General features: G+C 45.2%; 2 protein-coding genes and 1 long non-coding RNA gene across 6 annotated transcripts in view; 2 read left to right on the top strand and 1 right to left on the bottom strand.

Moving 5' to 3' along the window:
* LOC309648154 (zinc finger protein 551-like) overlaps positions 1-5604 on the top strand; it is a 49313-nt gene extending 43709 nt beyond the window's left edge. The window contains exon 4 of the transcript XR_014256503.1: positions 5297-5604. The gene's annotated coding sequence lies outside the window, so the exon portion shown is untranslated. The remainder of the gene's footprint in view (positions 1-5296) is intronic.
* Positions 1-23456, bottom strand: part of LOC309648358 — a 263978-nt gene that overhangs the window by 56680 nt on the left and 183842 nt on the right. The gene's annotated exons all lie outside the window — the stretch shown is intronic.
* LOC309648177 (uncharacterized protein) overlaps positions 15542-23456 on the top strand; it is a gene marked incomplete at its 5' end in the record, with an annotated part of 28757 nt that continues 20842 nt past the window's right edge. Inside the window, 5 exons of one of the 4 annotated variants that reach the window (XR_014256508.1) lie at positions 15542-15799; positions 16112-16315; positions 17333-17459; positions 18838-18908; positions 21402-21494. Coding sequence is in view for 2 of the 4 variants with exons in the window: in XM_082436521.1 (XP_082292647.1) it covers positions 15542-15799; positions 17333-17459; positions 18838-20171 (1719 nt within the window). Of the gene's footprint in view, positions 15800-16111; positions 16316-17332; positions 17460-18837; positions 21063-21401; positions 22794-23456 lie in introns of those variants that run through there. The other 3 variants (XR_014256509.1, XM_082436522.1, XM_082436521.1) reach the window with 3 other exon arrangements.

Genomic DNA, 23456 nt, shown 5'->3' with positions numbered 1-23456 from the left:
GGGATGAACCAGGGTACCAGGAAGCAGACCAAGCCCCAGAACATGCTCATCATGATGAGAGGCACGGTGAGGCCGGCATACGCCATGATTGCTGCAAGAGGTACCAGCCCCTGCCCCGCCACCTCACTTTGGTCCCACCCGGAAGTGTCAACCTGATACCATCCATCTTTAAGTTTTTATTCTCTTCCTTTTTCTCCCCTCCTTCCTTCCTTATTCTATTCTCATGTGCACAAAAAAGAATATTTACATACCTACTTCTCAAAATGTTTTAACTAATTAAATAAGATGAAACCTATCAAAAATATGAATTATCACACTTCTTAGGAGCAGATTTTACATAGTCAAATGGGAAAAATGTGCATGCTTAGAGACATGGAAAGCACATAATGAGTGTGAGTGGCTCTTCTTTCATTTTGGACCCTGGCTGAGAATCAATGTGGAAAATAGGTTTGTAATGAAAATTTCCTTCAGTTAGTAACTTGAGAAAAGGTTTTAGGCACAATCCACATTCTCCTTCTTTAGATTGTGGGGTATCAGGGGGAAGAGTTCAGTACTTTTTCTTAACTCTTCACAGTAGGCAGAACCATTAAAATAGTTCTAGATTGAAATCCAAATGGAGAAAGCTGTTTGTTAACTAATTGTCATCCCTGACGTCCTCTGAATCTAAGAAGAGTTTTAGGATGTAAGCTTGTGATTCTAGAAGGAAGGTGCGGGAGGGTTCTAGTCACATGCATTCAGATCCCCAGTGCATAGCCCTGCCATCTCTTCCGTACAGTAATAGAACCTCAGATGTCCTGATGGGAGGGGGAATGCCAGGCTTATAGCCCAACATGGACTGAGATTCAGAGAGTAACACCCCAGCATGGAGCACAGCAGTGCCTGGCCGTTCCTGTAACTACTCTTTCTGAAAATATTTTCTTTGTGAATCCACTGCATTCATGCACTGCTCCTGTCAACTCTCTTGATGTCAGCACTCATAGACTAAGCTTTCCGGCTTAGAAAACTAAACCTTTATTGGAATTCTATTTTGATGATTCTCTTTGGAAGTCCATCTCATTACAATTTTGTTAGAAAATGAACTTCCATTCAATTCCTGACCTGCAGTTATGTCTGCCCTTAATTGTCATTGTTGAAGACATATCCTACTGTCCCATCTGTCTCAGAATCTGGATTTTCTTGAATCTAGATTTTAGTTTCTCTCTTTTTTTTTAAAGATTTTTTTGATGTGGACAATTTTTAAAGTCTTTATTGAATTTGTTACAATATTGCTTCTGTTTTACGTTTCATTTTTTTGGCCACGAAGCATGTGGAATCTCAGCTCCCCGACCAGGGATCGAACCCACACCCCCTGAGTTGGAAGACGAAGTCTTTTTTTTTTTTTTTTTTTTTGGCTGTGTTGGGTCTTAGGTGCGGCATGTGGGATCTTCATTGAGGCGTGAGGGATCTTTCGTTGCTGCTCACGGGCTTCTCTCGTTGTGGCATGTGGGTTTTTCTCTTCTCTAGTTGTGGTGCGCAGGCTCCAGGGCGCATGAGCTCTATAGTTGTGGCGCGCAGGTTCCAGAGCACGTAGGCTTTGTAGTTTGTGGCACGCGGGCTCTCTGGTTGAGGCACACGAGCTCAGTAGTTGTGGAGCGCGGGCTTAGTTGCCCTGTGGCATGTGGGATCTTAATTCCCTGACCAGGGCTTGAACCCACGTCCCCTGAATTGGAAGGCGGGTTCTTTACCACCGGACTGCCAGGGAAGTCCCAGTTTCTCTCTTTATAGCTCCTCCCTCCCCTCCATTCTTTCTGATGAATTGCTTCTCGTATACCTTGAAGAAACTATAATACTTTGTAAGCTTTTTGTAAGCTTTCCATATTCAAAAGTCACATCTGTAACTCTAGCAGTCTCTTATTTTCCAGAATTGTGCCACTTCCTTTTCTTTTTTCTTACCTGCAATTTCTGACATGATTCTTTCTCTCTCTCCCTCCTCTCCACTCTGTCCATTTAGTGACTCTCTCTTGCTTTGCACTGTATATTTGCTTGCTGTCTCCCTGATCCATGGTCACATCTGGTCACAGATAATTTTTTCAATGTGTGTATTGGCCCTGTGTTAAACTTCCACAAAAGAGAACATGGGAGAATGATATGCCATCTAGATTGTATTCCTAGACTTGGAATCTTTATGTTGATTTATTCCTGGCAAATGATGAGAAAGTGTTCCTCACTGAGTTCAGGACAAGATCCTGAATGCCAGTCATACCACATCTCTTTGTTTCTTTTATTATTCAGTGGATGCCTCAAGGATAAAGTTCAAGTTTTGATATAGTTATGAAACCTAATCGTTATAGTGCGATTACGGACCGTATTTCTGTCTTTCGTCTGCTCTTCCAGCTGCCTTCTGGAAACCTCATGTTGCCTCTTCACATTGCAGAGCTATGGACATTTCTATAATGCACTCTTGTAGATGATGGTAGACAACACGGTATGTGGGAAATTCCTGATTCAGGCAGAGACTCCAGATCTCATTACACCATCTGGAATGTGGTTAATGTTTCCCTGAGAGAGCAGGATATACTTAAGAAATCAGGATTGTGCCTCCGTAGGAAACCTACTTCTGGAGGTTCTCTGAGAATCCTCCTTTTGAGGTCCCGTATGGGAGTAGCCTGCCAATTGTGTGGAATTCGGAATCTTTTCTTTAGTTGTGAAATGCGAACCCAATGAGTGACTCCCTGGAGTTTCACTGCTCCACTTGTCAACAGAACCCAAAGGGTCCCTTCCAAAGAGGTTCAAGAGTAGTTATTCTCTGACGTCTCTTCCAATAGAGGAAATCTACTAGCTGAATATCACGAAGAAGCTGTTTAAAAGATATTTTCAGGAGGTGGCCTTAACGAGTTGGTGATTGGGACTGGGTGTAATACATGAGTTCCTTGGAATATTTTGCCATGTCTGCATATAGCAGGGCAGAGTCTAGTATTGGAGGTGAAATCCCTAGACACATGGGCCTTCCAGTTAGTAATTCATAAGGGATAACTGATTTGTCAATGGACTACGTGAGTGTAAGGGCTAGTGGGAGTACCTTTGGTCAAGGGAGCTCGAGTCTCTGAAAGTTTTGCTGATTTTAATTTAAGAATGCCATTGGTCCTTTTGACTTTTCCAGAAGATTGTCGGTAACAAGGACAGTGTAGTTTTTGAGTCAGGGGTAACACTTTACAGGGTTCTTTTACAATGGTTCCCATGTGACACAGTCATTTGATATAAACATTGGGATGACCCAGGTTGGAAACAAAATCAGTCAGCTTTTTTTTCAAGGGCTGTAGCTTTTCAGCAGAGAAATGGTTTAACCCAGTCTGAAAACAGACAATAACTAAAACATAGTCAAATTGCATTGGAGGGTAGAAGCTGGATACAATCCATCTGAAGGTGTTCAAATTCTTCTTGGTGGTGCCTGGACAGCCAGGTCATGCATGCATCCCCCCATCACCGCCTGGGGACTGTCCACTAGGGATCAGAGCTTCGGTAAGAGCCAACTGTAAACCCCATCCACCCCCTCGCCCCAACCCCCAGCCCCAGTGGCACTTGGCCCCTCTCTCCAAAGGCACGGCTGCCCCTATGCCCCCCTCCCCTCAGGACGATCAGGACTCTAAGACTAGCTCCTCACTCGGAGCCCCTTCCCTAGGCTCATGAGCTATTAAGCGTCCTCCAACAGCCCCTGAGGCAGGTCTGCTCCCTCTCCCCATTTTGTACTGGGGGAAACTGAACCTGGGGTGGGGGTTAGAGGGAGAGTCTCTTGTTGCAACCCCCAGCGAGGGGTGGGGATCCAGGAATCAATCCCAAGCCCACAACCCAGTGTCTCAGGGAGTCTTACCCACTGTGTCCCCCTTCCCTCCTGGCCTGTTTCCACCCCAAGAAAGCCCCTCCTTCTGGTTCCCTCAGGGTCCTCTGAGTGTCCTTCTCAGCCTCCCCCCTCCCTGGGGTGCCCTCAGACCTTCTCCTTCCTGGATGCTGATGGCCCCTGTAATAGTTTGCTAAGGTTGGCATAGCAAGGTACCTCAGACTGGGAAGCTTAAACAACAGACATTTATTTTCTCACAAACATGGAGGCTAGAAGTCTGAGATCAAGGGGTGAACAGCATCAGTTTCTCCTGATACTGCTCTGCTTGGCTTGTAGATGGCCATCTTCCCCCTGTGTCTTTACATGGTCTTCCCTCTCTGTGTGTGTATCCTAACTTCCTCTTCTTTCTTTCTTTGGTTGCATTGGGTCTTAGTTGTGGCACACGGGATCTTTCATTGCGGCACGTGTGCTCTTGGTTGCCGCGTGCAGGCTTCTCTAGTTGCAGTGCACGGACTTCTCTCTAGTTGAGGCATGTGGGCTCAGTAGTTGCCCTGAGGCATGTGGGATCTTAGTTCCCCGACCAGGGATTGAACCCGCATCCCTTGCGTTGGAAGGCAGATTCTTAACCACTGGACAACCAGGGAAGTCCCTAACTTCCTCTTCCTTTAAGGACAACAGTCACGTTGGATTAGGGTCCACCCTAGTGACTTTATTTTACCTTTTTAAAGACCCTATTTCCAAATACAATGACATTCTGAGGTACTGGATGTTAAGACTTCAACATATGGACTTTGGGACATACAATTCAGCCCATAACTGCCTGCACCCTTCTTTTCATAGGGAGCTAACATTGAGGAGTTCTCCTGAGGATTACCTCATTTACCAGCCCCCAAATTATCCATCAGAGGAACAATTTATTATTTCCACTTCTCAAAGGAGGGAGCTGCAGCTCAGAGAGGATGACTTTGACACAAGGGCACACATCTGCCAAGTGGCTGAGTTAGGGAAGATTTAGTCAACACTGCTCTGATTCAGCTCACCTACTTCCTTGTTTTTTTTTGTTTTTTTTAAGATTTTTAAATTTTTTAAATCTTTAATTTATTTTTGGTTGCGTTGGGTCTTTGTTGCTGCATGTGGGCTTTCTGTAGTTGTGGCAAGCGGGGTCTACTCTTCGTTGTGGTGCACGGGCTTCTCGTTGCGGGGGCTTCTCTTGTTGCAGAGCACAGGCCCTAGGCGCGTGGGCTTCAGTAGTTGTGGCACGCGGGCTCAGTAGTTGTGGCTTGCGGGCTCTAGAGCGCAGGCTCAGTAGTTGTGATGCACGGGCTTAGTAGTTGTGGTGCACAGGCTTAGTTGCTCTGCGGCATGTGGGATCTTCCTGGACCAGGGCTCAAACCCGTGTCCTCTGCATTGGCAGGCAGATTCTTAACCACTGTGCCACCAGGGAAGCCCTCACCTACTTCCCTTGTATCCACTCCCTGACAGAAACATCTGGGGACTCCAGCCAGACCCCCAGATACCTCTCCTGTGAGATCATCTGCTGAGCACTGAACCATCATGTAACCACACCCTGACATTTCAACCTGAAGAACCTGGCCCCTTCCGCATGGGCATGCAGTGCCTTCCCTGCAAACTCACTTCTCTCCCGTGAATAGTATTCTCATGGACAGCAGCACCATCACCCTGGTATCCCTAACAGTGTCATCAATGTCACCCCAAACACATCACTGACCCTCACCTGAAACTAATATTGTAAATCAACTATTGTTCAAAAATATATATATGAAAAATTTTCACTTCCTAATCATTTCACATTTCATTATTTTCTATATGCTTGAGGTTATGTGTGGCTACTGAATTAGTATGGTGGAAATAGGCTATATTGGTGTGCTACTGGCAACTTTTTCCACCTCCATTGTCAGTGAGTTCACATTGACAGTTTTAAATTGGCCACTGATGGGAATATATACACCAGAGAAACTGGCAACACTACAAAGTATGGCTTGATTTATTGGGGTTTTTTGTTTTTTGTTTTTTTGCTGTGCAGCTTGCAGGATCTCAATTCCCCAACCAAGGATTGAACCTGGGCCACAATAGTGAAAGTGTGGAGTTCTAACCACTGGACTGCCAGGGAACTCTCCTTTATTTATTGTATTGTTGAATATTTAGACTTAAAGTAATAGAGAATATATTAAAAATGCAGATTAAACTTAAAATTAGCTGTAAGTTATATGTGGTCATTGCAATGTACCAAAATAAATAAATAAATAAGGTAGGGGAGCTATCTTCCAGTATTCCAGAATAGTAAATACAATTATTACTTAGTTAAGAAGTCACATCGGGCTTCCCTGGTGGTGCAGTGGTTGAGAATCTGCCTGCCAATGCAGGGGACACGGGTTCGAGCCCTGGTCTGGGAGGATCCCATATGCCGTGGAGCAACTGGGCCCGTGAGCCACAGCTACTGAGCCTGCGCGTCTGGAGCCTGTGCTCCGCAATAGGAGAGGCCGCCATAGTGAGAGGCCCACGCACCGCGATGAAGAGTGGCCCCCGCTTGCCGCAACTGGAGAAAGCCCTCGCACAGAAACGAAGATCCAACACAGCAAAAATAAATAAATAAATAAAATATTAAGAAGTCACATCACTGAAGAATTAATGAAGTTGCAACATAAGTCTTTATTGTTTCACTATCTTCTAATTGGTTAATGAAAAGAAAAATAGCCAAAATTCATTTTTTAAAAACAGGCAAAGGATATGAACATTCTTATCAGACATACAGGTGGCAAATTAACAAATGAAAAATGCTCAACATCATGAAACATCAGGGAAGTGGAACTAAAACTACAGTGAAATACTGTTACACACATTTATTAAAAGGGTCAAAATTGGACTTTGACGCAGTGGTTAAGAATTCACCTGCCGGGCTTCCCTGGTGGCGCAGTGGTTGAGAATCTGCCTGCCAATGCAGGGGACACGGGTTCGAGCCCTGGTCTGGGAAGATCCCACATGCCGCGGAGCAACTAAGCCCGTGAGCCACAATTACTGAGCCTGCGCGTCTGGAGCCTGTGCTCCGCAACGAGAGAGGCCGCGATAGTGAGAGGCCCGCGCACCGCGATGAAGAGTGGCCCCTGCTTGCCACAGCTGGAGAAAGCCCTGGCACAGAAACGAAGACCCAACACAGCCATAAATAAATAAAATTTAAAAAAAAAAAAAAAAAAAAGAATTCACCTGCCAATGCAGGGGACACGGGTTCAAGCCCTCGTCCAGGAAGATCCCACATGCCGCGGAGCAACTAAGCCCGTGCGCCACAACTACTGAGCCTGCACTCTAGAGCCCGCCAGCCACAACTACTGAGCCCGTGTGCCACAACTGCTGAAGCCCATGCGCCTCGAGCTCGTGCTCCACAACGAGAAGCCACTGCAGTGAGAAGCCCGTGCACTGCAACAAAGAGTAGCCCCAGCTCACTGCAACTAAAGAAAGCCCGTGTGCAGCTACGAAGACCCAATGCAGCCAAAAATAAATTAATTAATTAACTTTTTAAAAAAAGCTTTAAAAAAAAGGGTCAAAATTTTAAAAGTCCAGCCATACACACCATTGAGAAAGATATGGAAGAACTAGAAGTCTCTCACTGCTGGCAGGAATACAAAAGGGAACAACTGAACAATTGTGCTAGGTCACAGTTTGATGCTTCTTGAAAAGTTACACATTTATCTAACCTGTAACTCAGGCATTGCACTCTGAGGTATTAGCACAAGAGAAATGAAATATATCAGTATTGAAGAATTGTACTAAAATGTCTATAGCAATTTTGTTTGATATAGCCAAAAACTGGAAACAATTCAGATATCCAAAAAACAGATGAAGGAATAAACAAATAGTGATATATCCAAAGAACATCATACTCCTCAACAACATATAAGGAATGAACTACCCACATAAGAACCACTGATGAATCTCAAAATAAATACACTGCCTGAGGAGGACACCAGGGGAAAAAAGACTAAACATTTTATAATTCCATTCATGTAAAGTTATAGAAAATGCAAAATATTTTATTATAGAGTAAATCAGTGCTTGCCTGGAAGGCCAGGGAGGGCAGAGAGAAAGAGATTATTAAAGGGCATGAGGTAAATACTGGGTAATGCATAGGTTAATTATTATGATTGTTTGATGGTCTCATGGGTTTATATGAATGTCAAAACTTATCAAATGGTACAGTTTAAATATGGACAATTTACTTTTTTGTGTGTGTGTGTGTGTGGCTATTTTGAGCCTTCGTTGCTGCACATGGGCTTTCTCTAGTTGCCGTGAGCGGGGGCTACTCTTTGTTGCAGTGCATGGGCTTCTCATTGTGGTGGCTTCCCTTGTTGCAGAGCACGGGCTCTAGGTGTGCGGGCTTCAGTAGTTGTGGCACGTGGGCTCAGTAGTTGTGGCTCACGGGCTCTAGAGTGCAGGCTCAGTAGTTGTGGTGCACGGGCTTAGCTGTTCCGTGGCATGTGGGATGTTCCCAGACCAGGGCTCGAACCCGTTTCCCCTGCATTGGCAGGCGGATTCTTAACTACTGCACCACCAGGTAAGTCCCAATTTATTGTTTATTAACTGTACCTAAAAAGCGTTAAGAAACAAAAAAATTCTTACTGTTTTAGAAAAATAAAGTTTAGCAAACCTATGTTAACACCACCATATCCCTTGTAATACGCTGGGATCGATGCCTGGCCTCAGTAGTAGCAAATATTGGTGAGCAATGAAGACCATTTACAGCTGAGTCAGTAGGAATGCAGGGTGGGTCACAAAGGCCACATCATCGGACTAAGAGATCTTCCGTCATTCCCTCCCTGTTTTCCTGTCTGTGCAGCAATGGCCTTAAGGTGAACAGCCCAGAGAAGCTATAGGAATCCATAAAACCATTAGATTATTTTCTGAGAAGGCCCTCAGCTATACAAGATACACAGTTCTGAAGGTCCTGAGAATTTCTGCAGCTGCTCATCCTTCACAGCCATGGTGCCTGGAACACTGTGGATACCCTTTTAAAAGAGGCACATTCCAGGGCTTCCCTGGTGGCTCAGTGGTTGGGAATCTTCCTGCCAATGCAGGGGACACGGGTTCGAGCCCTGGTCTGGGAAGATCCCACATGCCGCAGAGCACCTAGGCCTGTGAGCCACAATTACTGAGCCTGCACGTCTGGAGCCTGTGCTCCACAATAAGAGAGGCTGCGATGGTGAGAGGCCCGCGCACCGCGATGAGGAGTGGCCCCCACTTGCCGCAACTAGAGAAAGCCCTCGCACAGAAACGAAGACCCGACACAGCCATAAATAAATAAATAAATAAATTAATTAATTAATTAAAAAGAGGCACATTCCAGCCAGTTTGCTGCAGTCTCCTGTGATCTCTACTAATCAGCTGTTCTTGTAACTATTATCATTCCCCCTATAATCTTTCAACCAGGGATACTACCACACATACAGAATTCTGGATGTTAGGGCACATGGCTCCGATGTAGGATCTAGGGAACAGACTTCCCTCACCAGTGCTGAGCAGGATGCAATATCTCCTGTGAATAAGAGAACAATTTCATGTTGTTCCTAGAAGTACTGGAGGTTGTCACAACTGCTCCCTCCTCAGGATAAGCTCTGTCACCACAAAACGTAATAGCATTCAGCCTCCAAATTAGGACCAAGCAAGCAAACCAGGCCCAGACCTGCAGGAGCACAGCCACCATTCCATCCACCCATGAGGCACACGAGGGTCAGGATCCCACAAAATCTGTTTCTTTTATTCTGGCAGAACCTAGTTGCTCTCAAACTACCCCATAAAGTGAACAGAACCCTCGAGATTAAAGGTGACGGAAACCTTAGGCCTTTGTTATAGCAGAAAACCAGAACAATGCAGGCAGGCTGTTCCTGGATCAGTGACTTGGAGGCTGGGAATTCCATCACAAGAGTCATGTGAGACCAACAAAATCCCCAGAAGAGGTAGTCCATCTTTTCAAGTCACCAGCAGAACTCAGATGGAGTCCTCTTGGTCACAACTGGGTCAAGCCCCTGCCCTAACTAATCAGAGAGAAAGGAGAGTACTCCAGCTTCTCATGAAGTCCCTGAGAGAATGAGAAGACACTGAGGTTTCCTGCCCCAAACATACAGGGGTGGGTACATGATGCACAATCTGGGCACCTGCCAGGTGGTGGAGGTGAATGGCTTCTGCCTTAGATCTGACAGGACAGTAATCTGGCAAGGGCTCCAGTAATCTGGAAGGTTAAAACATGAAGTGCGCCTTCCACATATCTGAAATTTATGTTGATGTTTGGATGTTTGAGGTTCACTTCAGGCAGATGGCACCCTCAAAAGGCACCTCCTTGAGTGTTGTTATACTGAAGGAGGACATATGACGTTTCTGCATGTCTAAGTTGCTTTTCCTGTGTGAATTTTGTGGTAATCAAGAAGGTAAGGCCTTTGGCTTATGGCTTCCTCACATTTAACACGCCCATAAGGCCCAATCCTGTATGAACTCTGGTGTTGAGTGAGGTTGGAGCTGTGGATAAAGGCGTTCCCACATTGGTCACACTTGAAAGGTCTTTCTCCTGTGTGAACTCTCTGATGGTCACTGAAGTTGGAGCTTCCAATATGTGGGGTTTTCAACACCAACCAATTCTCTGCATACGCCAACTGGGTGTCCTACAATTTAATTCACTTCTGAAACTAGGTGCTCAGACTTAGCACAGACCCCACAGCTTAAGGGCTGAGTCCTACAAGACTGCCCAATCCAAGGTGGATCCCTAGGTTACCCACACTTCTGTCCAAATTGACTACAAATCAGGGGGTTCCCATGACCACCCTAGCTCAGTTTTGATAATCTGCTAGAATAGCTCATGGAGCGCCAAGGAAACACTTTTACTTACTAATCTGTTTATTACAAAGTCTATTTCAAAGTATACAAATGAACAGGCCAGATGATGAAGTATAGAAGACAATGTCTAGGAAGGTCCCAAAGCAGAAGCTTCTGCCCTGAGAAGCTTGGTATGCGTACCCTCCTAGCCCATTGATGCTTTCTTGCTTACTAACCAGGAAGTTCTCTGAACCCCATCCTTTAGGGTTTTTATGGAGGCTTTGTTATCTAGTCATGATTGATTAAATCACTGACCATTGGAGTTTAACTGAAACTCCAGGTTCTCTTCCAGGAGGTGGGGGGAGAGGGGGCTGACAGTTCCAAACTCTAATCACAAAATTGGTTCCCCTAGCAACCAGTCACCAACTAGAGCTTTCTAGGAGCCTTTGAAGGGGTCTCCTCTTTAGCATGCTCCAATATGAGAGGCTTGAATTGTTCTTTTCAAAATGTCATCAGGTTATTCTTATCCGCCCAGAGTTTGGGAACCATAACTCCAGGCCACTCAATGTGATGGTCTCACACTCAGTTTTGAACCACTGGTCATAAGAGACAAAAACAACATGAAAAGCTCCTCCAATTACAGGACAAATTCCACTTCACTCTGTTATCAAAGCTACAAAATATAGTAAATCCCACACAGTAGATTGTCCCAGGCCGCTTACATGTTTGTGACTAAATCAGTAATCTCAGGTGGGCAGGAACATTAAGGGCATCATGCCTCACAGCAAGTTCTTACTAAAGGATTGCTCCAAGATACATAGTTTTGTTTTGTTTTGTTTTAATAGCATAAATGCTCTTACATATGGAATCTCATCTCTTTTCCCTGCTCTTTTTTTTAAAAAAATAAATTTATTTATTTATTTACTTTTGGCTGCATTGGGTCTTCGTTGCTGCGCTCATGCTTTCTCTAGTTGCAGCGAGCGGGGGCTACTCTTCCTTGCAGTGAGCGGGCTTCTCATTGTGGTGGCTTCTTGTTGTGGAGTATGGGCTCTAGGTGCACGGGCTTCAGCAGTTGTGGCACACGGGCTCATTAGTTGTGGCTCACGGGCTCTAGAGCGCAGCAGGCTCAGTAGTTGTGGCACACGGGCTTAGTTGCTCCGCGGCATGTGGGATCATCCTGGACCAGGGCTCGAACCCGTGTGCCCTGCATTGGCAGGTGGATTCTTAACCACTGTGCCACCAGATAAGTCCTCCAAGATACATAGTTAAGTGAGAAAAGCAAAGTGCATATCTGTATATGAAATATGCCTTTATTTTTACTAAGAAAAGCAGCTTGTATAGGACTATATTTTAACATATAGATAACACACAGATAGCAATCCATGTGCAGAAGCAATCCTAAAGTGATCCTATACTGGAAGCTTTGTTTTTCCTCCAGGAGGTTTAATTATCTGACACTTTTGACATTCTATTTTATAATTGTATATGGTGTAGAACATCTTCATAAACACTACAAAACATTTTATACTTTTCTTATATTAGGAATCAAATATGTACTCATCCAGTTTTTTTTTTCCAACTTCAGCTAAAAAATCCTACATGTTTAGACAGAACACCTGTAAATTGCAAGAAATGCAGGTATTTGTCTCTGCAGAATACACAGCAGAATGATGGATATTTCTTGAGCACGTATCATTATCACTTGGAAGCTTGTTAAAACACAAATTCTTTGGCCTGGCCCACAGAGTGCCTGATTCAGGTCTGGGTTCAGAATTGAGCATGTGCATTTTTAATGAGTCCCCTGGTGACACTGACGGGGAAGGTCCTGGGATCAAACTCTGAAAATCAGGGTTCTAGGAAAGGTGAGCATGCCTGGTTTCAGGCCCCAGTTCACCATAGTGGAAATTCTCAAGTTCTGAGAGGCAAAGCCAAGACTTATTACCCACATGCCCTGAGTGTCTCTGCAGTGAGCAAAGGAGAGGAATGGCCAGCTGGGCTGGTGTCCTGCACTCTGCACTGCTGAGGAGACCTGTGAAGCCTCCACCCACTGAACAACCTGGTCACCTGCTTCTTCTCCCCAAAATTTATTGCAGAAGTACCCAGAGGGCTCACCTCTTACGTCCTTCAAGTGTTTTCTCAAAGGCCCTCTTATTAAAAAGGTTTCCCTTTCTGTGCTGTGTAATATTATACTCTATACTATACTTCTCAGGATACTCACCTTGCCTTCTTCTCCCAATTTGTCTGCCACATTATAACATATTATACAATTAGTCTTTTCTGTTTCTGGTCTTTTTTCCTTGAGTACAATATAAGTCCTATGAATTCAGGGGTCTTTGTCTCTGTTATGACCCAATGTCTCCCATGTACCTACAGTAAAACCAACTGTTTGCTCACTGATCATTAGTGAGACCAGGGACTAAATATGACATCTCAGCTTCCCTGTATATTTTTACAACTCTGGTTACTCTAAAGGTCTCTTTTAACTCTCTCCTTCCATGCTGGTATTGCTCAAAATTTTCAAGAATAAAAAAGAGTCAGGACTTCCCTGGTGGCGCAGTGGTTAAGAATCTACCTGCCAATGCAGGGGACACAGGTTTGATCCCTGGTCCAGGAAGACCCCACATGCCGCAGAGCAACTAAGCCCGTGCGCCACAACTACTGAGCCCGCATGCTGCAACTACTGAAGCCTGTGCTCCTAGAGCCCGTGCTCCGCAACAAAGAAGCCACTGCAATGAGAAGCCCACGCACTGCAACAAAGAGTAGCCCCCGCTCTCCCCAACTAGAGGAAGCCCACGCACAGCAACGAAGACCCAACACAGCCAAAAAATAAATTGATTAATTTTAAAAAAAGAATAATGGTAGTATTTAAAAAAAAGAATGAAGAAGAGTCACATTTTGGAGATAAAACCTTCAGAGTGACCATTCTAGTCATGTAGTCATAGGCTCAGCTTAATTCTATGTCTTCTCAGACATCACATCTAAAACTCTGAGGCCTGACCTTTTTCCATCATCCACTGATGTTTCACCAAAACTATTTCTGCTACTACTTTGAATCACTACATAGACATTATGAATAGCTATATGTAGTTTGCATTTTACAACTATTTTTCTGAGATAACATCAGTTCTTCATGCAAACAGTCCCTGCATCAAAAAAGAAATGATAATCATTTCCCAGCAATGAAATCGTAAATTTAAGATACTCCCAGGGGCTTCCCTGGTGGCGCAGTGGTTGAGAATCTGCCTGCCAATGCAGGGGACACGGGTTCGAGCCCTGGTCTGGGAAGATCCCACATGCCGCGGAGCAACTAGGCCCGTGAGCCACAACTACTGAGCCTGCGCGTCTGGAGCCTGTGCTCCACAACAAGAGAGGCCACGATAGTGAGAGGTCCGTGCACCGCAATGAAGAGTGGCCCCCGCTTGCCACAACTGGAGAAAGCCCTCGCACAGAAATGAAGACCCAACACAGCCAAAAATAAATAAATAAAATAAAATTTATTAAAAAAAAAAAAGATACTCCCAGTATCTCCAGGGCAAGAGTACCCTTTGTATACATGCTCCAACTGTGAACACTGCAGCCATTGTACAGTCAAAGTAGCATGTTTCTCATTGTCCTCTTTTTGAGATTGATGGTAGATTCCTAAAAGGAACTGAATATATGTCAGGGTATCAAGTAAGAGATATTAAATGGTTAAAAGTGTTGTTCAATGTATTAGAATAATTGACTCCAAAGGCAGGAGAGATGTTTTCTTTGGAAACCACAGACTGATCTGTTAAAGAAAAATTATTCAGATGCATGTAAAAAAGTTGGGATTTGTAGCCAAGGAGGAAGGGGGGTGGTGTCAGTGGATAAAAAATTAATAAGAGAGCAGGGAAATTCTTCCTAAACTGACCTAAACAATTCTTGCAGAAGGTGTAGGTCAGTGTGATCAGATATTACCTGTGTGATGGTGAGGGATGAGGAAATTTCATCAGATATCAGTGGCTATCAGACATTGAGGATGGGAAATTCTTGCCAAACCAACTTAGCAGAATTCTTGCTCTTGAGGACAAGGCCCAAAGACTGGGTCTAATAAAATAAAAACTAAAATAAAGAAAAAAAAATAAGCTTAGAGGGGCTTGACTAAAGTTTAGTCAAGGAGAGGCTCTGTTAGATCTATTTTTGTACTCCTGATTCAGGGTGGCCCAATATCCTTCCTCTATCTTCCTTGACAGAACACAATCTGGAGTATTTTCTCTCTTGCCCCTGACCAAATGTACATAGACTGGAAAACTAACTTATGCTTTGGAGTGCATGCATTTGAATTGAAATAAGATAATGTTTATTAGCTTCTGCTAACAAACACATTTTGTGCCTGACTCTATAAAAATATGTTTGTTTGGATTTGTAGCCTTAGGGGGCATCTGAAATTGTTTGAATCTCTCTTCCCCACCCTCCCCCACCCCCACCCCCGGGCCGTGCCCCGCGGCTTGAGGGATTTTAGTTCCCCCACCAGGGATTGAACCCGTGCCCTCAGCAGTGAAAGCCAGAGTCCTAACCACTGGACCTCTAGGGAATTCCCTGAAATAGTATTTTTAGCTTCTGGGAGCATGCCGATCTTCACCGAGTCCGAAACAATATGTCTCCAAACACTTGGGTGATCAGCTGCAGAGAGCATTTGGCAAAAATAGGATCAAGATCCCTTTAAAAGCGGGGCGAAGCTCACCTGGATATATCTTTTCCCAACTCCCCTCCTGGCAGAGCTAGTCCTTTCCAGCAAGAAGCCCAGTCTCCTCAATGTGTGGATCTGTTGGGACTACATTACCCAGAATGCTCAGTATCGAGCGGCAGGAACGCTACCCAATGAACGCTTAGAGACAGGAGGCCACATGATGTGAGGGCGGAACTTTTGGCTTCCTTTTCACAGCGGCCATGTTAGCTACTTGGTTTTGTCTGACCTGTGTGAGAGATTTGGGAATTGTGGGTCCACCTCGAGGTGACGGAATTGAGAAGGTCCGACAGGAGGGGCTGTCCCCGCGGCATAGAGGCGGGTCTGAAGTTCGGCGACGCCGCCCGGGGGCCCCGCTCCAGGCCCAGGAGAGGGCCCGCCGTGCCTGCGTCCCGCCTCTCCCGGCCCCACTCCGCCCACAGAGTCCGATGGCGGCGGCGGCGCTGAGGAACCTGCGTCAGGTAAACGCTCGTCCTCCGGCCCTCACCGCCCTCACCGTACGAGACACTAAAGCCCCGAGTGCGGGGCGCCTGCTCACGTGCCCGCAGCCCAGGCTGCGGTGTCCGGGATGGTGGTGGGGCGTGGGCAAGGGTGACGGGCGGAGGGACACCTGGTAAAAGGAGAACCGATCACTGAGGAACAGAGGTTGAATAGCTACCCTGAGTCCCAGTCTTCAGGGTCAGGCAGGGGTATAGGGAGGTCTGAGCCCATCGAACCCCGCCATAGACTCATTCCTCAAGACTTGGCTTTTTTCATGTTTCCCACGGCTGCAGAGGCGCTTTTTGGAAACAACACCGCCAAGTGGAGTGTGCCCCATTCCCTCACTGGCCCTGACCTCCACCCACATGTTCTCTGGGTTGTGGTTTCTTGCGACTCGTAAGTGCCGTGCCCCCAGTTTGGGGTCTGGAAGCCATGGAGAAACCCTAAGGCTAGGGTTATGTGAAGGTGTTTCCGTTTCTGGCAACCATTGTAAACATGTGTGAAAGGTTATCCTAGAAACTGGTAGCACATGCTTGAGGTAAAACTGAACTGGGAGTTTCCAGGAAAGGAAAAGTCCCTTTTCTTTCAGGTGGGAATAAAGATCAGGGGACAGTAATCAGGACTGGAATGACTGCTGAGAAGTTGGTGATGGGAGGTTTCGATCAGAGGAGGGAGGTAGTATTACCAACGTCTTAATTGGCTACATCTGGCTGTTGCATGAAGTATAGACTGTGGGTTGGAGGGAGGAGTAAGGAAGATCGGCATGGAGGCTACTGCTATAATCCAGGTGAGGGTCAGTGGACCAGAGTCATGGTTTAGGAGGTATGATTGGATTCTGGATGTGTGTTTTTAAAAGTTACAACTATATTTTCTGATGTGAACCATGAGGGAGTAAAACAGGATTCAGGGATATTCCTAGGGTTGTTTTTGTTTTGTTTTGTTTTGTTTTGTTTTGTTTTTTAGCAGGTGTGGGAATAGAAGCTCTGTCAACTGAGATGAGGAAGTTGGTAGTAGGAGTAATATTCCCCAGAGAGATCAGGAGCTTCTGAGATGTTTCCTAGAGCATTAAGTGGAGGCATTAAGTGAGCAGCTAAATACACAGGTCTGGAAGTCTGGAGTGTGGGTCAGTGAGGTGGTGACCACCATAGGCATGGGCTGTGGGATCCAGTCTCAAGGATTATGGGTACTTGAAGAGGGAGTATGCTTGATGACCCCAGGGCCCTGGTATTGAGACTTATGTGACCTTGGCCACACCAGTGGGATAGCCTGGCATGAGTGTGTGGATCCCTCTATGCCAGGTCCACAGCTTAGATACCTACTTGCCCACCCACCTCTTCTTGTTGATGGCTGGTTCCAGTGATCAATAGGACCGTTTGAAGACAGTGGCACCAATGGTGCCAGGGCCTGGTTTCTCCTCTGAGTTGGAGAGCTTGGGAGGAGGATGGGCATGGGGCATGGATTGTTGTCCCTGAGAAAGGGGCTGTTTGTGGTTTCATCTGTCTCCATCTTGCCAGGGCAGTGTGACCTTTGAGGATGTGGCCGTGTACTTCTCCTGGGAGGAATGGGATCTCCTTGATGATGCTCAGAGATGCCTGTACCACAACGTGATGCTGGAGAACTTGGCACTTATAACTTCCTTGGGTAAGGCTGTCAAACCCACCTCTGTGCCTTGAACTAGTCTCTACCTTTCCTTTTTGCCCCAGGAGCAGTCTGCCCTCACATCAGGACCATGGGCACTGCTTCCTTCCTTAGTTCCCTGGGTTGGTGCTGTGGTTCGTTGGGCTGAGGTTTGTGCACTGCCCTCTCCTTCCTTTAGCATGCCCAACATTAGCTTCCCTGTTGACTTACAGTTCTTTTTTTTATTATTATTCTTTTAAAAAAATTCTTTATTCTTTTCCATTATGGTTATCATAAGATATCGAATCCCTTGCTTCTTGTATCATCAAGGTGCCATTCATTTGATCAGTGAGGGAGTGGGGTTGGGTTGGAGAGCCCACAGAGGTTCACAGTATGTATATAAATCAAGCAAGATGACTCAGAGGGAGCCTGGTCCTGCATAGTAGCACATAGAGGGCATGATGACAATGCCGTTTTCAAATCATGCCAGAAACTTACTGTGTTTGATCAGAATTTTGATGCCAGTGGCCACACTTCATTTCTGTCTTCCTTCCCCTTTCTTGACGCTTGGACAATTTGTCATCTCTATTGTCACTGCTACTCTTACTTCCAACCTGAGGTTAACCTCACATCTCTGGACTCCTCTCTCACCCGTTTTTCTCACTACTCCAACTGCAGTGCTTTCTGTATTGGCCCCTATGTATTCTTTTTTTTTAACTTTTAAAAATTTATTTATTTATTTATTTTTGGCTGTGTCGGGTCTTCATTGTGGCGCGTGGGCTTCTCTCTAGTTGCGGCGGCACGTGGGTTTCTCTCTATTTGTGACGTGCGGGTTTTCTCTCTCATTGAGGCACGCAAGCTCAGTAGTTGTGGCATGCGAGCTTAGTTGCTCCGTGGCATGTGGGATCTTAGTTCCCCGACCAGGAATCGAACCTGGGTCCCCTGCATTGGAAGGCGATTCTTTACCACTGGACCACCAGGGAAGTCCCCCTATGTATTGTTTCATGAGGTGTGCACACATTCTTAAACAGTCCTTAAAGACCAGCTGCCCTGCTATAGTCGTATTTTCTTGGGTCTTGGCACAACCCTTTTATACAGTGTTCATGTGTCACCAGCAGACAGGTTCCTTTTCAAAGTTCTTTGTAGAAGAAGGAACTGCATACCCTGTCTCTTCTTTTTGTGTCCACCACAAGGTTGTGTCCTTCACCTCATGAGACCTCTCCCATTCTGTGATCTTTATAGCTCAGTAGTGCTAAGCAGCACCATCCTCAACTGGAACCAACTCCTTGCTCCTGCAAACAATCCCATGGACAGGTTCCTAGGTTTGTTACACACACTTTTGTAGTAGCTGTCCCCTCCCACCAAAGTCAATGTGCACTTCACCAGCATTACTTGCTTTCAGGTTGTTGGCATGGAGCAGAGCATGAAGAAGCACCTCCTGAACAGAGCATTTCTGTACATAGAAGGTCACAGGTCAGTACTTCCAAGGCAGGTGTGTCCACCCAAAAGGTCCATTTTTGTGAGATATGCGGCCCGGACTTAGGAGACATTTTGCACTTGACTGAGCATCAGAGGCAGAAACTGTATGATACTGGGGCATGGGAGCAGCAATTGTATTTCAGTGCAAAACTTCAGCACCAAAAGCAGAACATTGGAGAGAAATGCTTCAGAAGCAACATGGACAGAGCCTCATTTATGAAAGACTGCAAATTTTTTGTGTCAGGGAAGTCCCTTTCCTGTGGGGAGTCCACACACACCAGGGAGAAGTCAAACAAGGGAACTGAATGTGGAGCTGCCTTTCACAGGGGGGAAACTCATTATAACTCTGGAGAATGTACTGAAGACTTTAGTTGCAAACACATGCTTTTTCAGCACCAAAGAGTCCCCACTAGAGAAAAATTCTACATGTGCAGCGAATGTGGGAAATCTTTTAGCAAAAGCTACAGCCTCAATGACCATTGGAGAGTTCATACTGGGGAAAAGCCTTATAAGTGTGGAGAATGTGGAAAAACCTTTAGGCAAAGCTCTAGCCTCATTCAACACCGGAGAGTTCACACTGGAGCGAGGCCTCATGAGTGTGACGAATGTGGAAAATTATTTAGCAACAAATCCAACCTCATTAAACATCGGAGAATTCATACTGGGGAAAGGCCATATGAGTGTAGTGAATGTGGGAAATCCTTTAGCGAAAGCTCTGCACTCCTTCAACACCGGAGTGTTCACACTGGAGAAAGGCCTTATGAGTGCAGTGAGTGTGGGAAATTCTTTACCTACCACTCCAGTCTCATAAAACACCAGAGAGTTCACTCTGGATCAAGGCCCTATGAGTGCAGTGAATGCGGAAAATCCTTTACTCAAAACTCTAGCCTCATTGAACACCGTAGAGTTCATAGTGGAGAAAGGCCTTATAAGTGCAGCGAATGTGGGAAATCTTTTAGCCAGAGCTCTGCACTTCTGCAACATCGGAGAGTTCACACTGGAGAAAGGCCTTATGAGTGCAACGAGTGTGGGAAATTCTTTACTTACAGCTCCAGTCTCTTGAAACACCAGAGAGTTCACACTGGATCAAGGCCTTATGAGTGTTGTGAATGTGGGAAATCCTTTACTCAAAACTCCAGCCTCATTAAACACAGGAGAATTCACACTGGAGAAAAGCCTTATGAGTGCAGCAAATGTGGGAAATCTTTTAGCCATAGCTCCAGCCTCATTAAACACCGAAGAGTTCACACTGGTTAAAGGCCTGATGAGTGCAGTGGATGTGGGAAATCCGTTACCCATAGGTCCAACTTCAGTGACCACTAGAGTGTTCACATTGGAGAAAGGCTTTACGTGCATTTGAATGTGGGAAATTCATCTCCAGGCTCCTAAAACACCATAGTGTCACATTGGATGAAAGCCTTATGAGTGTGGCAGATGTGGAAAATCGTTTGGCCAAAGTCTAGCCTCAGTACACTCCAGAGAATTCGCAGTGGAGAAGGGCCTTATACATTCAGTGAGTGTGAGAAAGCCTTCTGCTGAAGAACTTACCTCACTGGATACCACAGATTTCAAATGGGAGAACTACCTTCAATGTGCAGGTATATAAGATTTCTTTGTTCAGTGCAACAACACAGGAGGAGATCCCTTATGAAGATGCCATTTGCCTGTATTGAACCACGTACATCCAAACATCCACTTAAATTCCAGGTATATGGGAGCTGCATTGCACTTTTTAAGCTGTCCAGGGCCCTTGCCAGATTTATGTCACTGCCGGTTCTGTAGCAGAAGTCATTTCACCTCTAACCACCTGGCAGATGCCCGTAGTGTGCAACATTCACCCAACCTAGTGTGTTCAGGGAAGGAAACCCCAGTGCTCTCCCATTTGCGGGATGATTCATGAGTAGCTTAAACACTTAGTCTTTCCCAGTTTTTTTTCTCCCTCATGAGTTAAATCGTGGACCTTACCCAGTTTTGGCCTAGAGGACTCCATTGGTGATTTGAAAAGATGGACTACATTTTTCAGGGATATTATTGATCTCATGAGACTCTAGTGATGGGATTTTCCAGCCTCCAAGTCACCAGCCTGGGGAACAGTCTGCCTCCCATTGCTCTTGTTTGTATAATAATAAAGGTCTTATTGTTTAAGTCACCCTTAATCTCAGGGGTTCTGTTCACTGTATGGGGTGGTTTGTTGTTAACTGGGTTTGCTGGCTTGAAGAGATGAACTGCTCTGGTCAGGATCCCAAACTGTGTGCCTCAGCAGGGACAGTATGATGGCAGAATATGCCTCTCCAGTTTTGGCCTAGGTTGCATTGCTGCTCAAAACCTTCAAGGAAAGACTGCAGGGCTTTGTGGTCTTAATTTTTAGATGGCAGGCCATGATGTTTTGTGGGTTAGGAGTTCAAACTGAGGAGGGGGCTGTTTTTGGTTGCTGTGACAACCTTTAGTGCTTCTGAGAGCAACATAAACTTATTCTCTTGTTCACAGGCGATATTTCATCATGCTCAGCACTGTTGAGGGAAATCTGTTCCCCAGGTCCTGCAGCGGAACTGTGTGCCCTGATGTCCTGAATTCTGTAGGGTAACATCAATGATTTTAAGATTAAAGGGTCCAGGGAAGTGATAATTGTTACAGAAACACTGGATTAATAGAGATTGGAGGAGACTACAACATAATGGTTAGAATGTGCCTCTTTTAAAAGGTCGCTCACTACATTTAGTCACTATGGTTGTGAAGGATGAGCAGGTACAGAAATTCTCAGGACGTCCAGAACTGTATATCTTGTGTAGCTGAAGGCCTTGTCAGAGAAAATAATCAAAACGTTTTGTGGATTCCTGTGGCTTCTCTGGGCTGTTCACCTAAGGCCATTGCTGTGCAAACAGGAAAACAAGGATAGAGAGAAGAAGATTCTTAGTCTAGTGATGTGGTATTTTTGACCCATCCAGTGTCCCTGTTGAATGAAGTGGAAATAGTCTTTGTTTCCACTTCAAAAATTTCTCACCTATTTTTTTTTTTTTAGTATTTATTTATTTATTTATTTTTGGCTGTGTTGGGTCTTCGTTTCTGTGCGAGGGCTTTCTCTAGTTGTGGCAAGCGGGGGCCACTCTTCATTGCGGTGCACGGGCCTCTCACTATCGCTGCCTCTCTTATTGAGGAGCACAAGCTCCAGACGCACAGGCTCAGTAGTTGTGGCTCAAGGGCCTAGTTGCTCCGTGGCATGTGGGATCTTCCCAGACCAGGGCTCGAACCCGTGTCCCCTGCATTGGCAGGCAGATTCTCAACCACTGCGCCACCAGGGAAGCCCTCACCTATTTTTGCTGCCACTGAGGCAAGTGCTGAACCTGCCCGTTGAGTCAGTATGGTTGTCAAAACTGATTTTCTAGAGTAGGAAATCCAGAATTTTAAGTTGAATCATATTTTTAAAGTTTTAATAAGGTATAAATTATATGCAGTAAATGTCCATATTTAAACTATACAATTTGATAATTTTTGATATGTATATAAATCCATGAAACCGTCAATCATGATAATAAACATTTCTGTCACCCCCATACTTACCTTTAATAATCCTTTAATAATCTCTTTGGCCTCCAAGCAGCCGTTGATTTGCTTTTCGTTGTTACAAATTAGTTTGCATTTTCTAGAATTTTATATGATTGAAATCATAAAGTGTTTAGTCTTTTTTTCCCTTGGGTGCCCTCATGTGGCATATTTTTGCAGTTCATGGTACTTACATGAGTAGTTCATCATTTTTATGTTATTGAAAAGTGTGTTGTATTGCTATACCGCTATTTATTTATTTATTCATCTGTTTATGGATATTTTAATTGTTTCCAGTTTTGGCTATTGCAAATAAAAGTGGTACAGAAATTGGATACAGTTCTTCATGTTGACATATTTCCTTTCTCTTGTGTTAATACCTCAAAATGCAATACCTGAATCAGAGTGTAGGTGAATATATAACTTTTAAAATTTATTTTATTTATTTTCTTTGGCTTCATTGGGCCTTCGTTGCTGCGCGGGCTTTCTCTAGTTGCGGCGAGTGGGGGCTACTCTTCCTTGCGGTGAGTGGACTTCTCATTGCGGTGGCTTCCCTTTGTTGCAGAGCACGGGTTCTAGGTGCGCAGGCTTCAGTAGCTGCAGCGCATGGGCTCGGTAGTTGTGGCTCGCGGGCTCTAGAGCGCAGGCCCAGTAGTTGTGGCACATGGGCTTAGTTGCTGTGCGGCATGTGGGATCTTCCTGGACCAGAGCTCGAACCTGTGTCCCCTGCATTGGCAGGCGGATTCTTAACCACTGCACCACCAGGGAAGGCCCTATAAAACTTTTTAAGAAACACCAAATTGTCCTCTAAAATGATTGTTTCATTTTGTATGCCTATTAGCAGTGTATGAGAGTTCCAGTTCTTCCATATTCTTGCTAAAGTGGATATGGTTAGCTTTTAAATTTTTGACTTTTTTAGTAAATATGTAGCATTATGTCACTGTGGTTTTAGTTGCATTTCCCTGATATTTCATGATGTTGAGCATAGCTTGTGTACAGGAA

This window comes from Balaenoptera physalus (genome assembly GCF_965194825.1).
Source record: "Balaenoptera physalus genome assembly, chromosome: 19".
Lineage (NCBI taxonomy): Eukaryota > Metazoa > Chordata > Mammalia > Artiodactyla > Balaenopteridae > Balaenoptera > Balaenoptera physalus.
This window is presented reverse-complemented; position numbering and strand designations above follow the sequence as displayed.